General features: G+C 38.4%; 1 protein-coding gene across 6 annotated transcripts in view; it reads right to left on the bottom strand.

The window, feature by feature from the left end:
• MLLT10 (MLLT10 histone lysine methyltransferase DOT1L cofactor) overlaps nucleotides 1-22,099 on the bottom strand; it is a 155,939-nt gene that overhangs the window by 33,486 nt on the left and 100,354 nt on the right. For all 6 annotated transcript variants that reach the window (XM_054818470.1, XM_054818474.1, XM_054818471.1 and 3 more), the window contains one exon: nucleotides 2,996-3,174. In XM_054818470.1, coding sequence (XP_054674445.1) covers nucleotides 2,996-3,174 — 179 coding nt within the window. The remainder of the gene's footprint in view (nucleotides 1-2,995; nucleotides 3,175-22,099) is intronic.

Raw genomic sequence — 22,099 nt, 5'->3', positions numbered from 1 at the left:
AGGCTGTCAACCAAAGCCTGTCACCATTTGAATCTCTCCTTATAGTTCAGAATCAAAAGACTCTTTAAATGGTAGTAGCTATGAATAAGATCCTGACAAGTAAATCTATGACCACTTGAAAACAAGCTAGGTACTGAGGTAAGATACACAACTCCTCTGGGGAAAAAAACAACAACAAACCCCAACACATCTCCCAGAAAACAGAGCCAAAGGAAGGACAGGAATTTTAAGCACTTAACCTATGGAGGGCTCTCTACTTCAGCTAAACGCTAAGAGAAAGTGCACCTCCTAGGGTATACGTCACCATTTTGTGACAACATGAGTAAAAAATACTATGGTATTTCTGTTCCTGCCTGCTAAATACAGGCTCCTCCCATTGCTTTTTGAATCCGTTTATCCTCTGACAGAGTTTAACAAATAGAAGTGATAATGCACAATTCTTGCTTATTTAACTTTTCCATGTCATTCATGATTTTACAGACCTTTGCCTATTCCATCTCAGTGTCTCTTTTTCAGGCCAAGAATACTCATTCCTTACAAAGATGCCATTCCTTGTCATTGTTCACTACCTTGTGTCTTCTTGTACCTCTTTTGATATCTACTGTATCTGTTTTGAATAGAAACTGCCTTTTCCCTTTAACATGAATTTCACTTGCCCTCTTACCACCTTGTCAACATAGGCTGGTGAGGTCTTTCAGCAGTTTGTGACAGCTGATCTTTGTAATAGCTCACTGCATAACCTAGCATTATCAGCAAACTTGTCTTCTGTTCCTCCTCTTTTTCCTAGATCTGTTATGAATACACTGAGCCATACAAAAGGCCGTAACACTGATCTTTCCAAGACGCTGACGGTAAACCTCTCCACTGTGAAAACTGGGGGGTTTAAAATCTTTTAATCTGCTACTTAACTATGACACAGCCTTTCCCCTTCTCTCCAGACTGCTCAATTTAAGTGTCTTCAGTGAGTTACTGATAATACTCTTTGGGAATTAAAAAACAAACAAACAAACAAAACAACAAACCTGACTCCAGTTGGTTGTGATTTCCCTTCACAAAAGCTATATTGTCTCTTCACCAAAAAAGCATCATATTTTTAATTCATAGAATCATAGAATGGTTTGGGTTGGAAGGGACCTCAAAGATCATCTAGTTCCAACCCCCCTGCAGCGGGCAGGGACACCCTCCACTAGACCAGGTTGCCCAAAGCCCCATCCAACCTGGTCTTAAACACTACCAGGGAGGGGGCCTCCACAACCTCTCTGGGCAACCTGTGCCAGTGCCTCACCACTCTCACAGTAAAGAATTTCTTTCTAACATCTAATCTAAATCGACCCTCCTTCAGCTTAAACCCATTACCCCTTGTCCTGTCACTACACTCCCTCACATAAACAGTCCCTTACCATCTTTCCTGTAGGCCCCCTTCAGAAACAGGTAAGCCTGCAATTAGATCTCCCCGGGGCTGCCTTTTCTGCAGGCTGAACAACCCCAACTCTCTCAGCCTGTCCTCACAGGAGAGGTGCTCCATCTTTCCGATCAGCTTCGTGGCCCTCCTCTGGACTCGCTCCAACAGCTCAATGTCTATCTTGTACTGGGGCCCCCAGAGCTGGACGCGGTACTCCAGGTGGGGTCTCACAAGAGCGGAGTAGAGGGGCAGGATCACCTCCCTCGACCTGCTGGTCACACTTCTTTTGATGCAGCCCAGGACACGGTTGGCTTTCTGGGCTGCAAGCACACACTGCCGGCTCATGTTGAGCTTCTCATCAATCAATACCCCCAAGTCCTTCTCCTCAGGGCTGCTTTCAATCCATTCCTCACCCAGCCGATAGTCGTGCTTGGGATTGCGCCGACCCACTTCTTTAAAATAGTTTCTATCAATTTGTGCAAGAGATGTCACCCAATTTTGGGTGAAACTGGCCAACAGGTTCCAAAGTTACAAGACAGAAGTCATACAGACACACTGGCATAATGCAAGCCCGATTTCTTTAGAAAACCAGTCCAGAAGATTTACATAAAAATATGAACTGCCACCTGTAACAACAAAGTGTTACATGTGTGCACGTACACACACACACACACACATATATATGTAAGTATGTATTAAGCTTGATTTTAATTCTCCAGGTTTATATCCACTATCTTAAATCACTGTAGACTCTATAAATTAAAAGTTGGTGACTTATATGCACACACAAAAAAAAGATATATTTGATACATTCATTGTAAAAGATACTCCCATAAGAAAATGAAAAATACATGAAACAAAGTATAAAAACCATGTCCAGGTATTCCTTCATACTTATACTCTGATCATGGTGGCTCTCTACAGCTAACTTCATACTCTCTTGCCTTGATAAATGCAATCTTGCCCAACTTCAATTTGAACAAAATACTACCATAAAGATATTTTTTTCTGGTTCATTACTTTGTCACCCTTCTGCACCCCTCCAGTGTCTCCCTTGTCCCTTCACGATCAATCATGAACTACATAACTTCATCTGCAAGACCTTTCAAATACAAAACTATACCATATATGTAAACTTTCATTTGCTATCAAGATGTCGGCCTTGGCCACCTCTTTGCCAGGGCTAGCCTTAGTTGTCCATTTGTCAAATCTCCCAAATAAAATTCTCTGTTCTTTAACTGATACCAGCATTTTTGCATGAAACATGCAAAACTTTACATGTTTTCCTCTTTTAAATCCTCTCTTAAAACAACAGACATTGGTTAGAGCACTGATGAATTGTAACCAGCATTTATGCTACTAGTTATAATATAGTCATTATTGCCACACATTTCCACAGACCATTTTTAAAAATCTATGTGCTCTACAAAGATGGGACTATGTAATATTATGGGAAACTTCTAGCCACTGTAATGTTTTCACAACAAATATGTTTATTAACCTATTTTCCAAGCAAATTACTGTTTCTTTTAACATTGAAAATAAGCAGGTCAACAACACGGTTTGCTATCTTAAACTCTTGTGATAGTTTACCTGAGTTGCAGCAACAACAGTAGTTATAGAAGGCGCAGTTGAAGGTGATAGAGCTCCCACTTGCTGCAAGTGGCCTGAAGCCTGCTGAGGTAAATGAGAACTGGAAACGGGAGTGCTAGATCCTGAGCCAGATACTGCATTTGGAAATGATACTGCTACATCATTGCTGCTAAAAATACCTGAAAAAAATTACAAAAACGATTACATGCATCTCTCTCTCTCGCCCTCCCTCTGTTTTCTAGAAACCATGTAAATATGCAGTAGAAAATTAATCAAGACAATCAAGATCACTTAATACATAATGCAGAAAGTTCCTGTGTTGAAATTCTAACCGCGCTGATTGATAAAAGTGCTCTCGTCATTTGACATTCTACAGTTCAGGGAACACAGATTGATTCAGTTCTAAGTTTTTGTAAAACATGTGAGATAAATCAAATATTTATGTGCATTACAAACTGCTCAAATATTAACAGAAGCAGAATTTTTGGCTAAAATGCCTGCCTTCAACTGAGTCTGCTATCAGAGTTTGTCCTTTCAATGAATTACAGTAAAAATTAAAGTAAATAAAGAATGAAGTATTGGGCTATATAACTGAACATATACAATACAAATGGAAAAATACTTTTTAACTTTAAAGTAAAATGTTTCTGAACAACACACATCTGTCCAAAACTGTAATTTTGGCAACTAAAGATTGCTTGTGTATTTTCAGAAAAACATGGAGAGCAACTCTGAGGACAAAGTACTCAGACTTGCTGGTAGAACTGGTGGCATTTCTTTTATTCACAAACTAAAACTCCATCCATGATCTACAAATGGTTGACTAACATTTCTGCCAAAACAGCCAACAAGTAAATGACTGAACATGCTAACATTAGTCAGACTTCTACGTTAGCAGTTTAAATAGGAAGAGTTCATACCCCTCTGTGAAGCCATTACTGTTCATCTACATGCAGGGTAAAGTTCATTATATAGGTTGGGAAAAAACCCTACTGACCAGAAGCCCAGGACAAGAAGTAGTACCTGTCTATGAAACTGTTAGGCTCCACGTGCATTAGATAAGTGAGCTGTCAGCTGGCCAAGGAATATCAAGCATGGTAGCACTGAACTGCAGTTAGAGGAAGAGTGCCACAGGGAGTAAACAGAAGTAGAATGAACATGGTTAGATCAAAAAAAGCAACAGAACTGAAATGCCAGTTAGAAGGCAAAGGGTGGAGCTAGTTTGTCACTCATACAAATAATGATTTGAAGAAGACAGTGACAATAAGAAGATAGGCAATGTTAAAACACCACTCGCCACCCAGCAATCCCTCTGAGCACAGGCAGTCAAGGGAGACTAACATCATCCAAACCCACACACCATACATATGCAAACACTGATGCATCTTAAATTCCCTGCCTCTATTAACTGTCAAGAAAAATGGAAGAGAAAACCAGCCAGACCCAGTACAGAAAAAAGATAGGAAAAAAACAGCTGAAGACACATTCTGACAACACTTTTTTCCCCACCTAACTGAGGTTAGTGACTTATCATCTTCTCCCCAATCTCTTAATCATAGCTCAATTCCATACCTGCTCTGCTGTTCTACTGACCTTCATATCTTTTTCCATTTAGCACACCTTCCTGGGTCATCGTCCCCTCCTTGTTTTTTGGTCACCATCCCAAAAATCTACAGTTATGGCATCACTAACAGTTAAGATGATTAAAGTGTTCACTTTGTTATGACTTTACTCCACTTACATCTTCCTTATCTAACTAGACAGTAAATTCTACGGATCCTGCTCTAGATTTGTCCCTGTACACCACTATAATGAACATGATTAAAAAACAGCCTTGCTACTGAGTCTACTCTTAAATATTATATAATTACAACCACAAAACCTGAAATATACTCCAAGTCCTCAAAAAAATTTTTTTAAATCTGCTTTCAATCAGAGATGTCAAATTAATAAAAAGGATGAGATTTTTGACCCTTTGTATTTTGAATGCATTAAAACAACCAAACGTACAAAAATTCTTGGAAAAGGTGAGATTCTCATGCAATTATCTGGTTCCAGGAACCATTAATTTTAAGAGTAAAAACACCAAAATGTCACAACTCTTATGATCAAATCATAAGAGCTGGTCACCACAAATGCTATCACTCTTGTAAAACACCAATGACAATGAGCGGAGAAAACAACATTTTTGAGAGTGTCAAATAGTAAAAAAGAAAGGTATTTTGCAAGAAAGGTAAAACAACTCCAAAATTTGAAAGCTGTTGAAGACTTTTTCTTAATTTTTCAAAATCTTATGTATTTAATAACTGTAGAAATGCTGCTACTTCTATTTTAATGATAAGGTTTATTCTTCCTCTTAAAAATAAAATTCTGGAATACAAGTAGATAACAAAAAACTATTTCAAAAGAAAGACAAGCAGTAAACTAGTTTGCCAGTGCAATGAGGTAAGCTATTATTTGTTGCTAGAAGTAGTAGTTGTAGTAGTGGTAGTATTAAAAACACTCACTATTTGTTGCTGCCAAAAAATACAGGACAAATATGACCTAGCTGCACACTGTTTGGGCTACGTATTTCCATTTAGCAATACTTAATGCATAAAGTACATGCACCTACTGGAAGTAGTCATGCAACCAAGATACTACTCCGTGAAAGCACTCAAGTAAGAACTGTATGCTGAACATGTAAATACTTGATTTTCAGACTATTTCAAAAATACTTCTATAAAAACTATGTGCATATCGTATTAGAAAGCCAAGAAAGTACATACATAAAATTTCTCAAACATATCAAGTTGTCCTTTTGGGGTTCCGGGAAAGAGAAATCACTTTCTGGATTAGGAAGGAATAATAACAAAAGCCTGAACAAATCATTATAAACATCATTAACGTTTAAAACAAACAAACCACCTTCAAGTCCTTCCCATATGTCCTGGTTTTTGGCTGGGACAGAGTTAATTTTCACAAAAAGCTAGGAGGGAACACAGCCAGGATAGCTGACCTAAATTAGTCAAAGGGGTATTCCACACCATATGACATCATGCTCAGTATGTAAAGGGGCGTATTGAGATATTGGCAGCATATGAAGGCATTCGAGCCACTTCGGAAGCGACTGGTACTGAAGCACCCTGACTGCCGGTGCTGGGCTGGATGTTCAAAGAGAGGGTCCCCTCTACACATCATGCAACTGATGCTATGTGGAGTAAGTGGGTCGCACTGATCACACAACGGGCTTGAATAGAAAACCCTAGTTGCCCAGGAATTCTGGAAGTGATCATGGACTGGCCAGAAGGCAAAGATTGCACAATATCACCAGAGGAGGAGGTGACATGTGCTAAAGAGGCCCCACTGTATAATAAACTTTCAGAAAATAAGAAGCAATATGCCCTGTTCACTAATGGGTCCTGTCATATTGTGGGAAAACATTGAAGATGGAAGGCTGCTATATGGAGTTCTACACGATGAGTTGCAGAAGCTGCTGAAGGGCAAGGTGAATTGAGTTAGTTTGCAGCAGTGAAAGCCATCCAGCTGGCTTTAGACATTGCTGAGCAAGAAAAGTGGTCGGTGCTCTACCTCTATACTGACTCATGGACAGTGGCCAATGCTCTGTGGGGGTGGTTACAGCAACAGAAGCAGAGCAACTAGCAGCACAGAGGCAAACCCATCTGGGCTTCCCCATTGTGGCAAGATATTACTGCCCGGCTAGAGAAGCTGGTTGTAAAAGTACATCATGTACCCAAGAGTCGGGCCACTGAAGAACATCAGAACAACCAGCAGGTGGATCAGGCTGCTCAGACTGAACTAGCTCAGGTGGACTTGGACTGGCAACATAAGGGTGAATTACTTATAGCTTGGTGGGCCCATGACACCTCAGGCCATCAAGGAAGAGATGCAACATACAGATGGGCTCATGATCAAGGGATAGACTTGACCATGGACACTATTGCACAGGTTATCCATGAACATGAAACATGCGCTGCAATCAAGCAAGCGAAGTGGTTAAAGCCTCTCTGGTATGGAGGATGATGGCTGAAATATAAATATGGGGAGGCTTGGCAGATTGATTATATCACACTCCCACAAATTTGCCAAGGCAAGCGACAAGTGCTTACAGTGGTGGAAGCAACCACAGGATGACTAGAAACATATCCCGTGTCCCATGCCACTGCCTGGAACACTATCCTGGGCCTTGAAAATTAAGTCCTGTGGTGACCCGGCACCCCAGAAAGAACTGAGTCAGACATCAGGACTCATTTCCAAAACAACCTCACAGACCCCTGGGCCAAAGAGCATGGCATTGAGTGGGCGTATCACATCCCCTGTCATGCACCAGCCTCCAGGAAAATCAAACAATACAATGGACTGCTAAAGACTACACTGAGAGCAATGGGTGGTGGGACCTTCAAACATTGGGATACACATTTAGCAAAGGCCACCTGGTTAAGTCAACACTAGGGGATCTACCAATCAAGCTGGTCCTGCCCAGTCAGAATTTTTGCGTACTACAGAAGAGGGTAAAGTCCCCATATTGCACATTAAGAACATGATAGGGAAAACAGTCTGGGTTACTCCTGCCTCAGGCAAAGGCAAACCCATCCGTGGGATTGCTTTTGCTCAAGGACCTGGGTGCACTTGGTGGGTAATGCAGAAGGATGGGACAGTCCAATATGTACCTCAAGAGGATTTCATTTTGGGTGAGAACAGCCAATAAATTAAATTGTGTGATGTTAATTGCTAAATAACCCTGCCATTGTATGTCATCACTACTACAACGGCTATATGCTGTATCTATGGTATTACAGTCAGAATCACCCAAATTAATGAAGGACCAACTGTGATGAAACCAAGCAAAGTACAGCAATGATGGAACTAGAACTGACTTCAGCAACTGGCACCTAGGAACTTCCTTGAAAATCAGTTATCTTCAACCTGCAAACCACAAGCATGGGCTGTGCCAGATATACCAGTCACGAGCTCCAGATGCAGCGTGCAACAATCCAACAGCACACACCACTGCTCCTGCCCTGAAAGACTCTTATGACAGATGGAGCCCAAAGTCATGGACTAAATGAACTCAAAAGACATTTCAGAGGGATGGCCCGTAGACTAAGGGAATAATATCTCTGTGTGGGGGTACGTACATCAAAGACTGGAAGAGTGGTGGTGATTAATTGCAAAGTGTAGGATCTGGGCATGACGTAGATGGTATAGAATAAGGGGTGGGTAACATCCTGGTTTTCAGCTAGGATAGTTAATTTTCACAAGAAGCTGGGGGGGGACACAGCCAGGACAGCTGACCCAAACTAGCCAAAGGGGTGTTCCATACCATATGACATCATGCTCAGTATATAAAGGGGGCTGGCCGGGGAGGAGTTGCCGCTACTTGGGGACAGACTGGGTATGGGGTGCCAGGCAGTGAGCAAACTGCACTGTGTATCACCCGTTCTAAGTACTATTGTTGTTATTTCCCTCTCCCTTTGCTGTCCCAGTAAACTGCCCTTATCCCAACCCAGGAGTTTTACCTTTTTTTTCTGATTCTCCTCCCCATCCCACTGCGGGGGGGCACGACATGACAAGGAGTCGTGTCACAGGGAGGAGTGAGCTAGTGGCTGCATGGTGCTCAGCTGCCGGCTGGGGCTGAACCACGACACCATATTACTGAAAAGCCAAACAGCTATAGCTTCTGATCAATGGTATTGTGTAATTTGCCAGAGGCATGAACAGCGTGGTTAAATACAATCTTCAGCATTTGAAACAGTACACAATTCTTCAATTACAGGTAGGAGTAGACATGTAACACTGTTCAGGTAAAGTTTGACTGTGCTTCACACCGCTAACACAGCTGCAGAGCATGGTTTCGGGTTCTGACAGATAAAATGCACATATAGCATACATTGCTGGAGTGAAAGCCTTAACAAAAAGGCAACTGCAAAAAAAAAAAAAAACCCCAAACATCTCTAGACAACAAATAAGTGCCTGCTTAGTACAGAAGGGTAGTACTATACAGCAGGGAACACATCAGATTATGCAGATTGGAAAAAATTTTATTCTTTTTGCTGACAATCAATGATGAAATAGATTATAGAGGAAATAAAAGAACTTCAAGAACAGTGAAAAACAAAATAGCCTCAAGTCAGAACTAGCTGTGCAGCACATACACCAAGTGGCACACAGAAAAATTTTAGTGATTTTATTAAAAATGTCAAAAATAAGTAGTTCCATGAGCAGAAAAATTAACAAAACAGACTAAATTCTGGCTTTCAACTGTGTTGCATCTCACAGATGACATCAATACACCAAGCTTTCCCACCGCGAGAAGGAAGGGAAGCTGAGGGAAGCTAGCCAGGGACATGATCGCTGCTCAGGGATGGGATGGGCATCGGTCAACCAGTGGTGAGCAATTGCATTGTGTATCACTCATTTTGTATATTCCTTTATCATTATCAGTAATATTATTTTATTTTTTTTCCTCTTCCTTTGCCGTACTATTAAACTGTCTTTATCTCAGTCCATGAGTTTTGCTTTTTTTTCTGATTCTCCTCCTTATCCCACTGCGGGGGTGTGGGGCAGTGTGTGTGAACGAGCAGTTCCATGGTGCTTAGTTGCAGGCTGGGGTTAAACCACGACAATCAGCCATCTAAGAACGAGGTCATATCATCTGAAGTCTGCTATCAAACTCCATTAAAATTAACACCAAATCCTTGACACCTCAGCTAGCAAAAGATGTTTAGTCAATTCTCTTCTGCCTACTTCCATTCCTTCCATGTTCATGATCCTGACTGTACAGCTATCTACAGTCATTCAGAAATGTATTCAGTAACAGGGTGGGGCATGAAGGATCAGAACTGATCTATGTAGCTACCAAAATGGTCTATTCCTGTATTCAGGTAGTCCAACCTGCTATAGTGAACGATATTATTTTATACTTGATCTCATATTCATTAATGACCACACGTCAGCAGTGTTGCAGAACTCACTCTTAAATAAACTGCAACAGTGAGCAATACATATACCAGCTAACTAACATGAAACAACACATATGAGTTCCTTAAACCAAGCTCAGTCAGTATGCAGTCCTCAATTAGACTTTTAATTTCCACAGGTAGGCTTCTAAGTACAAAATTTCAAAACTGCCTAAACCACTGTCAGAAAGGTTACAGCCTCCTGGTGCAGAGTGTGCCTACTCCTACTTTGAATTAATCCAAGCTGCTACAGGTCTTATACTACAGCCCCCCATTGCAGAAGGGCTCAAACCCAGGTTTTTCATAGCTCAGCCAAGGTGGATTTGCTCTTTGAGAGGAGAGGTTTGAACATGACATGAGACAACAGAGGAATGACATGCTGGACTAGGAACACAGGGAGAACTGTATCGTTTTTCTAGCCCAGTATATCCATCTCTAACAGTGACCAACAGCAGACGCACAAGAAAAAGCACAAGAAAAGGGCAAGCATGAAATAACACTTCCCTCAAATATTCTGTCAGCCTCTAGAAATCTATAACTTACAGATTTTGGGCTTGAGGAATGGTCTTTGTAATTATTAGCCTTAAATTTCCTTCCAACTCTGCCCCAATGAATTTCTTCTAATCCTTTCTGACCAGTTGTAACTTTTCATACCATGTCCCATGGCAAAGTTATACCTCAGTTAAACTGAGCGGTCTTTTTTGGGGGGAGTGGAAGACAGAGATGACACAGGGACAAACCTCCTTTCGTTTGTTTCCTCAGATGTTCTGATTTCCCACAATAAATCTTTGAGATGTTTTATAACTGCCTGTTTAAGGATCACATATATAATTAATTCAGCTTTATGAAATAAGATGCATTAAGAATTTCATGCTTATTCTAGTCTGATTCGACAACTTTTGAAGTACTCTTCTAGAATAAGAGCAGTAAGATAAAGAGCTCCATGATCATATCTGAGACACGTATGCTCAGCACTACAGGAAAGACTACAGTTCAAGTGTGTCACAGCACAGAAGGATCTTTGCAAGAAGTAAAAGTTAGACAGATATGGAAGAACAATTGATAAATAAAGATCTTAACTTTTATTTAGATGTTCACTTTTGTCACGGTGAGCCAAGACATACAAGCCTAAGTTACTTTAATATGACATACTAAAACCAAAGCAGTTTTAGGGTCACTAAACGAGTATTCCTAAGTAGGAGCATGACACGTTTCTTAATGCTTTCCAGGGAGAACTTAATGTGTTTGCTTAAGATCTCTGAAAACCCACCAGAACTTCAAACCATTCTGACAGCAATCTATATCAGTGCTGAAATGGTGAGTTACTGGAAGCACTAGATTCCTCTTCACTGTTAGCATAATACAGTCTTTTAAAGGAGTTTCTACTTCAAAAGTTTCCAGTGATCTGAAGTTGGGGTCTTTGAAGGTATGCTGCAGGATGCTTGATTGAGGCAGAATTTTCAAAAAGAGGGCCATTAGAGAGGCTAACAAATAACAACGGCAATTCTGCTGTGATTAGTTATTTCTGGTGGTGGGGAACGGCTGTTGTCTGAACTGTTGAAAGACTACACATAGCTGTCATTAGCAACAACTAAAGCTTTAAAGTGATATTCTAGAAACTCATGGACAGGTAGTTATATTTAAGGCTGTAATATCTGACAAGTGAACAACAACACCCCATTATTCAATACTCAATACAATATTCAATGCCCAAAAATGGGCATAAAGGAATTATTTCAGGATAACTTTGTAATTTGTCCTACTCTTGTTCCTCCTTTTTTAAATTTATATGGTTTAGCTGAGCACTACTGTCCCCATGCTTCAGTACAGGCAGATGCCTTTTTATCAACACTGTAAAAGTCTGCCAAAGTTGGGCGAGATTCCAAAATTTTAACTCATTCATGCTCAGTAGAGATTCTGACTAGGTTAGGTTATCTTGTTAAAAAAATCATACCATAAATACTAAATTTTGCCTGCATTGATGCAGAGGCCAAGTCTACAGAACTGAAAACTTCCTTTGGAAACATGCTGTCTTCTAAAGCTGATCACAGTGCTAGGACTGGCACAATGGATGTCTGTTCTGTGCTATGACTCTCCACACTGCAACTCACAAATCAGCATAAGACAGAACAAGCATAAACAGAGACCTGAAAACAGGAACAGGAGCAAGAAATAAAAGACAGAAGACAGAACGAGCGGTAACAGAAGTAGCCACAGAAAGGCTACAACCAACCATTACAATTTACAGCTAGCTCTAACATAAAATTATAACATTCAGGTCATCGCTCCCCATAGTCTTTTTTAAAAGTATGCACTAAAATCCGCAACAGATATGTATGCCTGTACCCCCTCCTCCTGCTTTCCAGTGGTAGGCCCATAAAAATGATGCAGAAGAGATGAGACTTCAAGGTCAAGACAAAAAAGTTTGACTGTAAGGTCCAGAGTAAGAATGAGAAGGACAAAGGACAAAGTTATCACACAGTGAATGTATCTCTCAACTGCAATTTTTCAGGGTTTTTTTTAAACATGTCTTTTTAAAAAAGCATGAAAAAAATAAGAAGTCAACCATAAAACTGAGAAACAGAGTGCTGAGTACTAAGTCTTTTACCGGCAAAACTGCAGTGTGCCACTTCTGCCTTGAAATATCTTGACTCCTTTCCATAAAGATACATGTCTTAATAGAAAGATACAGCCTGCATGACTCTGTTTTCTAGTCCTCTTTTTTAACTGATGCTTTCGAATGTGTTCAAATCTTTAGCTATCATCTTTCCTCCTTTACGCTTTGTCAGCACCAAATTCAACCAACAGGCTTTGACCATCACCTTTATACTAATGTAACTATCAAATGAACCTTTCTGCTCCAAACTTGTGTTTGTCTCCACTCAAACCAAAACTCTCAGTTTTTTCTTTGTGGTACTTTCTTGCTGATGTGCAGCCAACTTAAACTCAGTGCAATGAAAAAACAAGTTCCTGATACACTGTCTCCATCAAAACTCAGACAGACAATGACTCACAGTCCTCAGCATTATCTGACTCATAATCTGAATATGCTGTTAAACTATCTTCCTGTATTTAAATATTAATCCCAAATTTGAATACTTTCTTTTCATCCTATACATACATGGCAAGATCCTTCCTTGCTGTTCATATTATCAAAACTTCTACCTACTCACTGATTTCACCCATATATATGCTTCTGCCAAAACAAGAATACGCACACACACACCCCCCCCAAAAAAACCCACCAACAAACCTCAACCCTGCAAGATGGGGGGGAAGCAATCAATTTTAAAATCTTTCTTATAGAAACATGGGAAGGCAGATAAAACACACACTCAAGGAAAAAAAAAAAACGGAAAAAAAAGGCAGATTAGATGATAAATCCCGTCCAAATGCTGTTCTAAAACAAACATGTAGGCAATATTATGCTGCCCCACAATGAGTCATACAAAGCATTATTATTGCTCGACAAGAAAGCATACAACATTAAGTAACCACTTTCCTCTATGCCCTTCCAACTTCTATGCTTGAGTTAGGAATACACAATCAGTTTTTTAAAAAAAAGTGCAATGTGGAAAGAAGTCATCACAAATGGTGTTCCATCAATTTCTATTCTGCACTGTTGTGAACCTATACCTCTTCAACATTAAACAGCAAAAAGGCTCTGCTTATAAAACAGCAGAAACTCACCAAGTCCAAATTCAGCACACTTTGTCAGATACCATTCAGATGTTTTATTTTTGTTCAGAAAAATGGTGAGCTTGCTTTCCTTCATCTCAAAGCTGGTTCAGAGCACTGTATACCTGGGAGATGAGAGGGAAACCCTACATCAAAAGGAAAAAAGCTAAACCTATTTTACTAAAGCAAAGCAAATCTAGAGAAATTTCAATATTTCTCACCAGTCTATGAAATATAAATTTTAATGTAATATTATTTTTTTTTATTAAGAGACCCACCACTATAGACATCTGCCTAACAGATGTCATTCGTGGCTCCAACAATGTGAAAAGCAAAGTCCTATAAAACCTTAATGATTGCTAGCTTAAAACGCAAAGAACTTCACCATGCAAAGTTTAAACATTTAAATTCTTTTGCATATGCTGAACTCCAAGTCAATACAATTTGCAATATATACAGCACTCCTCTTCCAACACACACATACAGCAATGAGAAAATCACTCTATTTGGCTGACACCAACAGACCAAAAAAATCCAATTTTTATTAACAGATTGCCTGACACCAATTAAAGATAACATTGAGAAATAGACTTGATCATCTTCAAAACTAGCCTCATGAGAGGGTGTTAACTGTAAAAATTTCCTCCTAAATCTTTCAGTAACTTGTGAATATAGCTATGATTGTTTCCTACAAATGAACGAAAGCCTTGAAAAGTAAACCAAGTTCTACTTTAATAAGATATATTTCATTTCCACTGCCTATGAGTGAATGCAGAACTAGGGGTACAAAGCCAATATGGAATACTAAAAGGAAACGGCAATTAGATACACTGAAGATTCAATATTGCTCTCTCTGAAATTGATAGTACTGTTATCAGTGACACAAATGGGCAGTATCGGGCTGTCAGAACAAAGAATGGACAAAACAAGGCTACCTTCACATGCATTACTTCTAGTAATTTAAGTAGTCAGGAAGGCAAGTGGGAGAATGCCTGAGGTAGACACCACTATAACACACCTATGAATGGAGCACAGAAGAACTAGAAACACTATTCACAAAATTAAAGAAAAGAATCTCAGAACTGGAATAAAACTGTTATCGTTTTACTGCACACATACAAAAAGATCATAAAAAGAGAACTGAGGAACTATTGACCTATCAGGCTCCTGCAGACAATCTACAAAGTTTTCACTCAAGTACTGAACAATTGACTCACTGCAGACCTGTATTTCACCCAATCCATAGAATATGCAGACCTTCAATCAGGCTTTCCCACAAAAGGCTACCTTTTGTGATAAATGAATCTCTGAAAAAGATTCTAATATAACTTACCATTATGTATGGTATTCATCAACTTCGAGAAAGCTTTTGAGTTAGGAGAAAAAAGGCTTCATGTTAAGATCATGTTTAACAGACGCACAAAAGAATATATGTATAGACAGGAATTTCAGTGAACAATAATATACCTGAATACATCTTTCTTGTATTAGAGCTCTGATCATTTACAGTAGCTCAAATTGTAAAATGGATTTATTTCTATCCACTATAATTTTTTACTTATATTTCTTTTGTCAGTGTTTGTCAGCTTTTAAATGTCGAGTATAAGGAGAACATTCCAGCACACGCCAATTAACTGCATTCTAAAGCTACTATTGCAAATAAAAAAAATGAAATACTTTCCAGCAACAGTCTTCCCAACAAAAGACTGATTTTATTTTCATTGTCTGCAACAAATTTAGAAACTTAAACTGAAGCTGCCTTGCTAATTTTAATCATGAGGCATCTTTTTAGCTTCACTGATAGACTAACTCAAGCAATCAAGAAGTTTAACAGAAAACAGTTGTGTCTCCTGGACTTAGGGAGCAAAATTGAAGAACAACTCAAACGTGTAGAGAAAAAGAACGTCCAACTAGTGGAACACCAAAGGAGATGCTCACATGAACTTCCCTTTCTTCAAGGGCTGGTGTTTTTAGAGAATATTAATCTCTGACCAGAAGTGTCAGAATACACTCATATCCTCTGCTGGGTAGCTACAAGTCTCTGTAACAGCCTCCACAGCAACACAATGCTTTTGTGCCCAGCTGCAGAGTGACAGCAGTCATGCAGATGGCCCACCTCTTCCACTTATATCCCCAATTTATTCATACTTAGGATAATGATCTCATGACTACAAAATTATTTTAGTTTCAATTTACTAGTTCACTCTTTCATACTACTAATGAACAAAGCCCTCAGCTTACACGTCTGCTTTGACGAGATGATGGAATGAATGATTTTGGAGGTGAGAGTGTAGCGAACACCTCTGTCATACTTGTAGGGGTGAATTTTCTACCTGCATCAGCTTCTGACGTCTGACTGTAATAACTGTTCATGTTCCAACAGGGGAACTGTCTTCTATGCTTTATTTTTCTCTTCTTTATTCTCCCCACAACTGGCAGCTACTAAAGACTGCTGTCATAAGCCATTTTTTAACTGCCAGGCTCTTCTGAACATGAGGGTTCCAAAAATATGAATTAACAACAAAGACAATTTAAACTTTTGTCATTGATACTAGAATATTACAAAACTAATTTAAAGTAATTTTAAAAAAAATCCTTGCCTTTTACCTACTGCCTAAACTTGAATAACTAGCCAAAGTTACTTCAATGGAAAAAACTTTTAAAATTTAGAATATTTTAATTAAAACATTACAGACCAAGTCTGTAATGTAAAAAAAATCAAATATTAAATGTTTTTCATATTTTGTGCTAGAGGGAAAAAAAACAAAAGTGCAATATACAAAATCTTGGATGACTCCTGTCAAAAGTGGTTTAATCTGATAGAAATGAAACTGATCATTTTAATTACCCTTCTCAACAGTTTTCAGAGAATTAACAACAATGTACAAAAACAGATTTATCAAAACTATTACTTTACAAGGCAAAAAAAAAATCACTAAAAAGCACAACATTAATATGTCTGGGATCACATACAGTATACTATTGGGACAAATTCTGCCTCAGGTGCAGAGGACACGATGCAACAGCTGTCTGTCCCCCTTATGAGCAGAATCATTTTGCCCGCACCTACCCTCCACAGCCTTTATTTGAGTATAACTGTATCAGTTTGTTCCAGTTACGGTCAATTTTTGTGCACAAGAAATATCAGCCATTTTGATCTACTACTGCTTTCCATATTAAGGAAAGCTCCTTTCAAATTTAAGGAGCCGCTGGGTAGGTTTTTTGGGGAGTTTGGGGTGGGGGTGGTTTTGGGTTTTGTTTTTTTTTTTTTAAACAAGCATAGCCCTAGATTGCCTGAAGCTGTATCTTCTGCTTTTGTTTCTGTAAGTTGTACCACACAGGAGCTACCGTTAACCCAAACCATCCCATGCATTGTACTCCCAAGAATCACTCAGAGCTTTCAGAAAGTTTTAAAGCAGAATACACTAGATTACCCCAGTGAAAATTTTCTACTGCAAGATACACACTTCATAGACAAATCAGGAAGAGAAGCAGTTAAAGAGCTGACAAAACAATTCAGTAGACCTAGTCAGCAACATGTGGTTAAAACAAGTAGCTGTCTGGCAACTCAAGAACACACATAAAAGCAAAATAAGAGAAACAAATTGCAGCAGAACCAATTTCAACTACAGCTACTAAATGTGGAAAAAAAAGTCTTTTTAACATTCACAGTACGCACAATCCTTAAGAGAACAGTGCCAATTCCAGGACACATGAATTACATGCTACTGTGTTTATCATAATGAACTTTTCACAATACGTATGTGCTACAATGGAATAAATATGTACCAAAAGGATTCCCACCTTTGATTCTTACTTTGAAAGTCTTTTTTTTTTTCTAATCCTTAAGATTTCCAATAGAAAGTAAAAAGACTGTCATGCAATGATCAAAAAAGACAAATACAGTGTTATGAATTATCAGAAGGGAACAGAGAACAAAACAAAATGTATAATTATGTGACTTTAAAAAATTCATGTTGCACCTATATTTCAAATATTACCTGCACTTCTCAAAAAAAGGATATAGTAGCAATAAAAGAGATCTGGAAAGGGTAAGAAGGATATAGTATGAATGACAAAAAGTTATTAAGATATCTAGGTCTAAAAAAGATAATGGGGGAAATGACAGAAATGTCTCAATTATGAATACTGTAAAGATGCTGAGTATTTTTAATGACTATTCACTGGTTTTAGAGGAGTGTCAAAACATGATCAGCAACAGCTGCGAAGTACATCCTTTTACAATGCATAAAGATATGAGACTCACTTCTCATGTTTCAGATATTAACAGCACAAATGGTTTCAAAAATTATACGACAAATTCATGGAAGAGACCGATTCACGGAAGAGATCCATAGCTACAGCCTTGAGATGAGATGTAAGGAATCTTAGTAAGAAAGCGTTCTGTTCAATTCTTTTGAAACAAACTGTTCTAACACACACTTCATCCAGTTACATGATGAAGGGCCAACACTAGATCAACCCTCCTTGTGACTGATGGAGCTAATTCTAGACTCCCCCCAAGCCTCAACACAGAACAGAAGGAGAACTGTTCTCCTACCACTGCTCCCTTCCACACCCCATAAATTAGTAGAAGGCAGATGAAAAAAGGTGTTTTATTCTGGAAGGAAAAAAGAGCTACTGTCTGGGTTCCTAGTATAACTGCCTCTATTGGCAGCTACCTCTTTCCTGAGTTTTCCTACACTGAAGTACCCTCCCAGTTTTCTCCTACAAAGTAGAGCCAAGCTATTGAACTCCCAACATGCTACAGTGTCAAGAAAGGTTAGGGATGGTGAACAGTAATCACATATGCCAAAAAACTATATAGTGTAATAGCTGGACTCTACGTTCATTGTTTTCCGTTATTTTCCATCTCTGCTGCCTTACACACTTTCCTCTCAGTCTTGACTGAATCCTTCCTTTCTTCACCTCATCCTTACGGTAGCTGCTACTGCTTGCTTTAAAACCTTACAATCATTCTTCCTTAAAATCAATGCTGCTCAGGAAGACTTCACTGCTTCCAGCTCGTTCATTTAAATTAATTTCAAAATACCTCAGAATTGACTATGTATTAGTAACTACATCCGAGTCACCATCCTTTTACTGTTCATTACCTGTTTTTAAATGAATTGGTTATGCATACAAAAACTAAAGTTAAATTCTAAGTTTACCACTGCTCCCACAGCAGAGAAAAGGCTTAGCAACTTTGGCCCTTGAAAGAATGTTACTTGCTGTAACCAACCACTAAATCCTGCAGATTAGGAATTAGTTCATGACAGTTATCACATTTTTTAATTAAAAAAAAATAATCTGCATTTGAGATTCCCATGTGAAAGCTCATAAGTTGTTCTTTTGTTTGGGAAGAATGGGAGGATGGGGGTTTTTGCCGTTGGTGTTTGGTTTGGGGGTTTTTTTGTTTTGTTTTATTTACTTGGAACCTCTAGTCATTCTTATCAGGAAATCCTTCTTGTAAATATTCAAAAATATATAAACAATGGGAAATAGATATAAAGCTAAGTACAAAGGATCTGACAGGATTACTCATGCACAAGCCCCAGGCACACGTTCGTATTTTTCAGCTCTGTTTACAGCTTCCATGAATCTCTTCTCAAGTTTCTAGAGCTATACTGGTCCAAAGACCACAGATGCTCAGTCTTTTGGACAAAAATTTCCAGTTTTTTCAAGTTACTTTAATGATAACCCTCTTCAGGAAGCTTTTAGCACTGCATGTAATTCTCCCTCATGAAAACATATACAGCAAGCTAGATCACTATCACAATTAACAGTTTTCTTAATGTTATCCTTATGGCCTTCTCACAGACACCTTACATATCTACCAGATCTGACACCAAAAAATGAAGAATTCTATTTAAAAGCTGAATAAAAAGTACAGAAAACAATACAAATTTGCATCTAAACTAGATGCTAAATCCCAGTTTAGTTCAACTGGAGAAATAATGTGCTTTAAATTCAGGATCAGACAAGAGGTAGCTTTTCTAACAATATAAAATAGTTCATTTCACTTATTGTTTCTTGCATTACCACCACAAAAGCCCTGATAAGAACTACTTTGCTAAGTATTTTGACACCACCTTGTGTGTGTATGGTATACCTGTATACCTAACTCCTACAACACTTTTTCAATTATGCCTAATAGCTCTGAAAGAGAGGTTTATTTGAGAAATCTTGGAAATTTGGAAATACGGTGCTGGCTTATCTGTCCAACTTTTTGCATTTTATTTATGCTGGGGAAATTTATTAAAAATGAGCTCACATCCAGGTGGATCAACACAAAGATCCTGCAGGTTTTAAAACAACTAGTACAGACAACCTTTATAAAATATCAGAAACTTCCATACAGTGAAAAGGCACTGGGATGTATTGTCATTTACTGTAGCTAAGACCCATCTTTACATCTAGACAGACACTGGATTCCACAGTTTCCCTTTTTTAAAGTGTTCTTAAATACAAAAGCTATTGAAATCTTTGATGGCACCTGCAAAGCTATCTCAATTGGTTCCTGCCATTTTAACCAGAGGTAGGTGTTTGGATTGTCATCAACCAGAGCGTATGAAGCTACCTGGGGACTGTCTGACTTCAAAAGTTCACTACAGAGCAAGAATTGCTGTGGCACAGCCCAGTGTTGCACCAAGTGACACACACAGTACCGCACCACAGCACAGGCTATCTAGAGCTTCAGAAAGCTACTGTTCTTAGTCCTACCACCTCCATGCAACCTGTTTAAGAAAGTAAAATAAATTACTTGAGTAAGAAGGAAGCAAAGGGAAATGTGGAGCTGATAATCAGACACTTGGTCTGATTATATCTGTTTAAAAAGAGCATAGTATACAGGTAGTATAGTTCCTATACATCAACACAGGAATCTGTTCACTGTAAGTCTTAATGGATCTGTCGCCAAGCAACATCTTTCAGTTAAAAAGGTCAAGTATTTTAAGGTAACTAGTCTTCCTTATACCACTATATTGTGGTAGTATTTCTACTTAAATTTTCATTTTCTTTTTAAAACTTTACAGAGGAATCTCAGAAATGATTATGATAAATCCACAACAGCTCTAGACTCAGACTCTTCTTATATAGAAGTTAGTCACCCTGATCATAATCCTGAAACAACTTTCAGTCAGTTTAACTTCTGATACTGCAGCTCTTTACCTCAAATAAATGGAAAATTTAAATGCAAAGTACATTTCCTTCTGATTTTAAAAACCTGACTGTAGTGCTATCACCTCTGACTGACAACAACAAAAAAAGAATTTTACCATATAAATTGGACAGTCTTCAGAGGGACAAAAATGCTGCAAATACTATCAACACATATACATCACTTATTTTTCAGCTATATTTGATTTCTGAAAGACTTGAAAGTCTGTAAGATCTGAAAAGTACAATTTTCAAGGAGGGGTAAAAAACCCTCCTGCTCCTTTTATAGTCAAGCCTCTTCTTTGCCCTTCCCCCACACACACACTTTTTTATGTTCCCATGTCACCTTTAACAGATTTTATGGACTTAAAAGACTGATTGCTATCTCACATTTGACTTACAAGGAATGCTGTACTCCAGTAAATTGGCTCCAGATGCTGAAAAATGTTCACACTCACAAAGATGTATATTTTAATTTAAAAATCTATATATACAAAATGATATCAAATGAAGGGGATTTTCAAGTCTAATTTTTAAAGGAAATCCTGGGAACTAAACAGTTGCAAGTAAGCAAACACCCCCTGTATCTCACTTCAGTTTCCATGCAGCAATAGAATTTCATTTAAGGAGTATTTCCCTGATCTTCAGAAAAGAGATACACCTCTAAAGCTAACATCAAGTTCTGCAACAAAGACATCTGATAGGACGGAAATCTTAATCACTTCAGAGTGTTTCCTTGTTCCCCTGCTCTATTTTAAATTCTAATTCTTAGTCGTATAAAAAGAGCTAAAGAACTAATATAATCCATGCCAAAAACTGGAAGTTTCAGTACATTTTCTGCCTTTTTTTTTTTTTTTATACAATAATGATAATGCCACATACTTTTACTCCAGGTATCTGCAAAGATAATCAACTCCTGGAAAAACAGGCAGTTTATTTTGTTCACTATGCAGGCAACAATAATAGCAAAGCTGTCAGCTAGATCTCAGCCATACAATATAGTTTACCCAGATTGCCCAGGCCTAAAATAATTGAGTTTTTATTAGGAATTCAAACCTAACACCAAGTACATACATGGCACTTCATAGGCTTACAGGTCAAACATAATCTAAAAACAAAACTGTTTACAAAAAGCTCACAGACTTCTTTGAAACTTCTTTACAAAACAGAAGAGTTTTATAGCTAAATTTGAAAAGTAGTAAGTACAGCAACTTAAGTAGCTTTTAAGCCATCCCAGTACATTTTCTTCTCTGCCAATATAGATACAACTAACAAAAAGCCAATGTATTCATACAAATATTTATTACGT

The sequence above is a fragment of the Grus americana genome, chromosome 2 (assembly GCF_028858705.1).
Source record: "Grus americana isolate bGruAme1 chromosome 2, bGruAme1.mat, whole genome shotgun sequence".
Taxonomy (NCBI): Eukaryota; Metazoa; Chordata; class Aves; order Gruiformes; family Gruidae; genus Grus; species Grus americana.
Note: the sequence above shows the minus strand (reverse complement) of the source record. Positions and strands in the feature narration are given on the sequence as shown.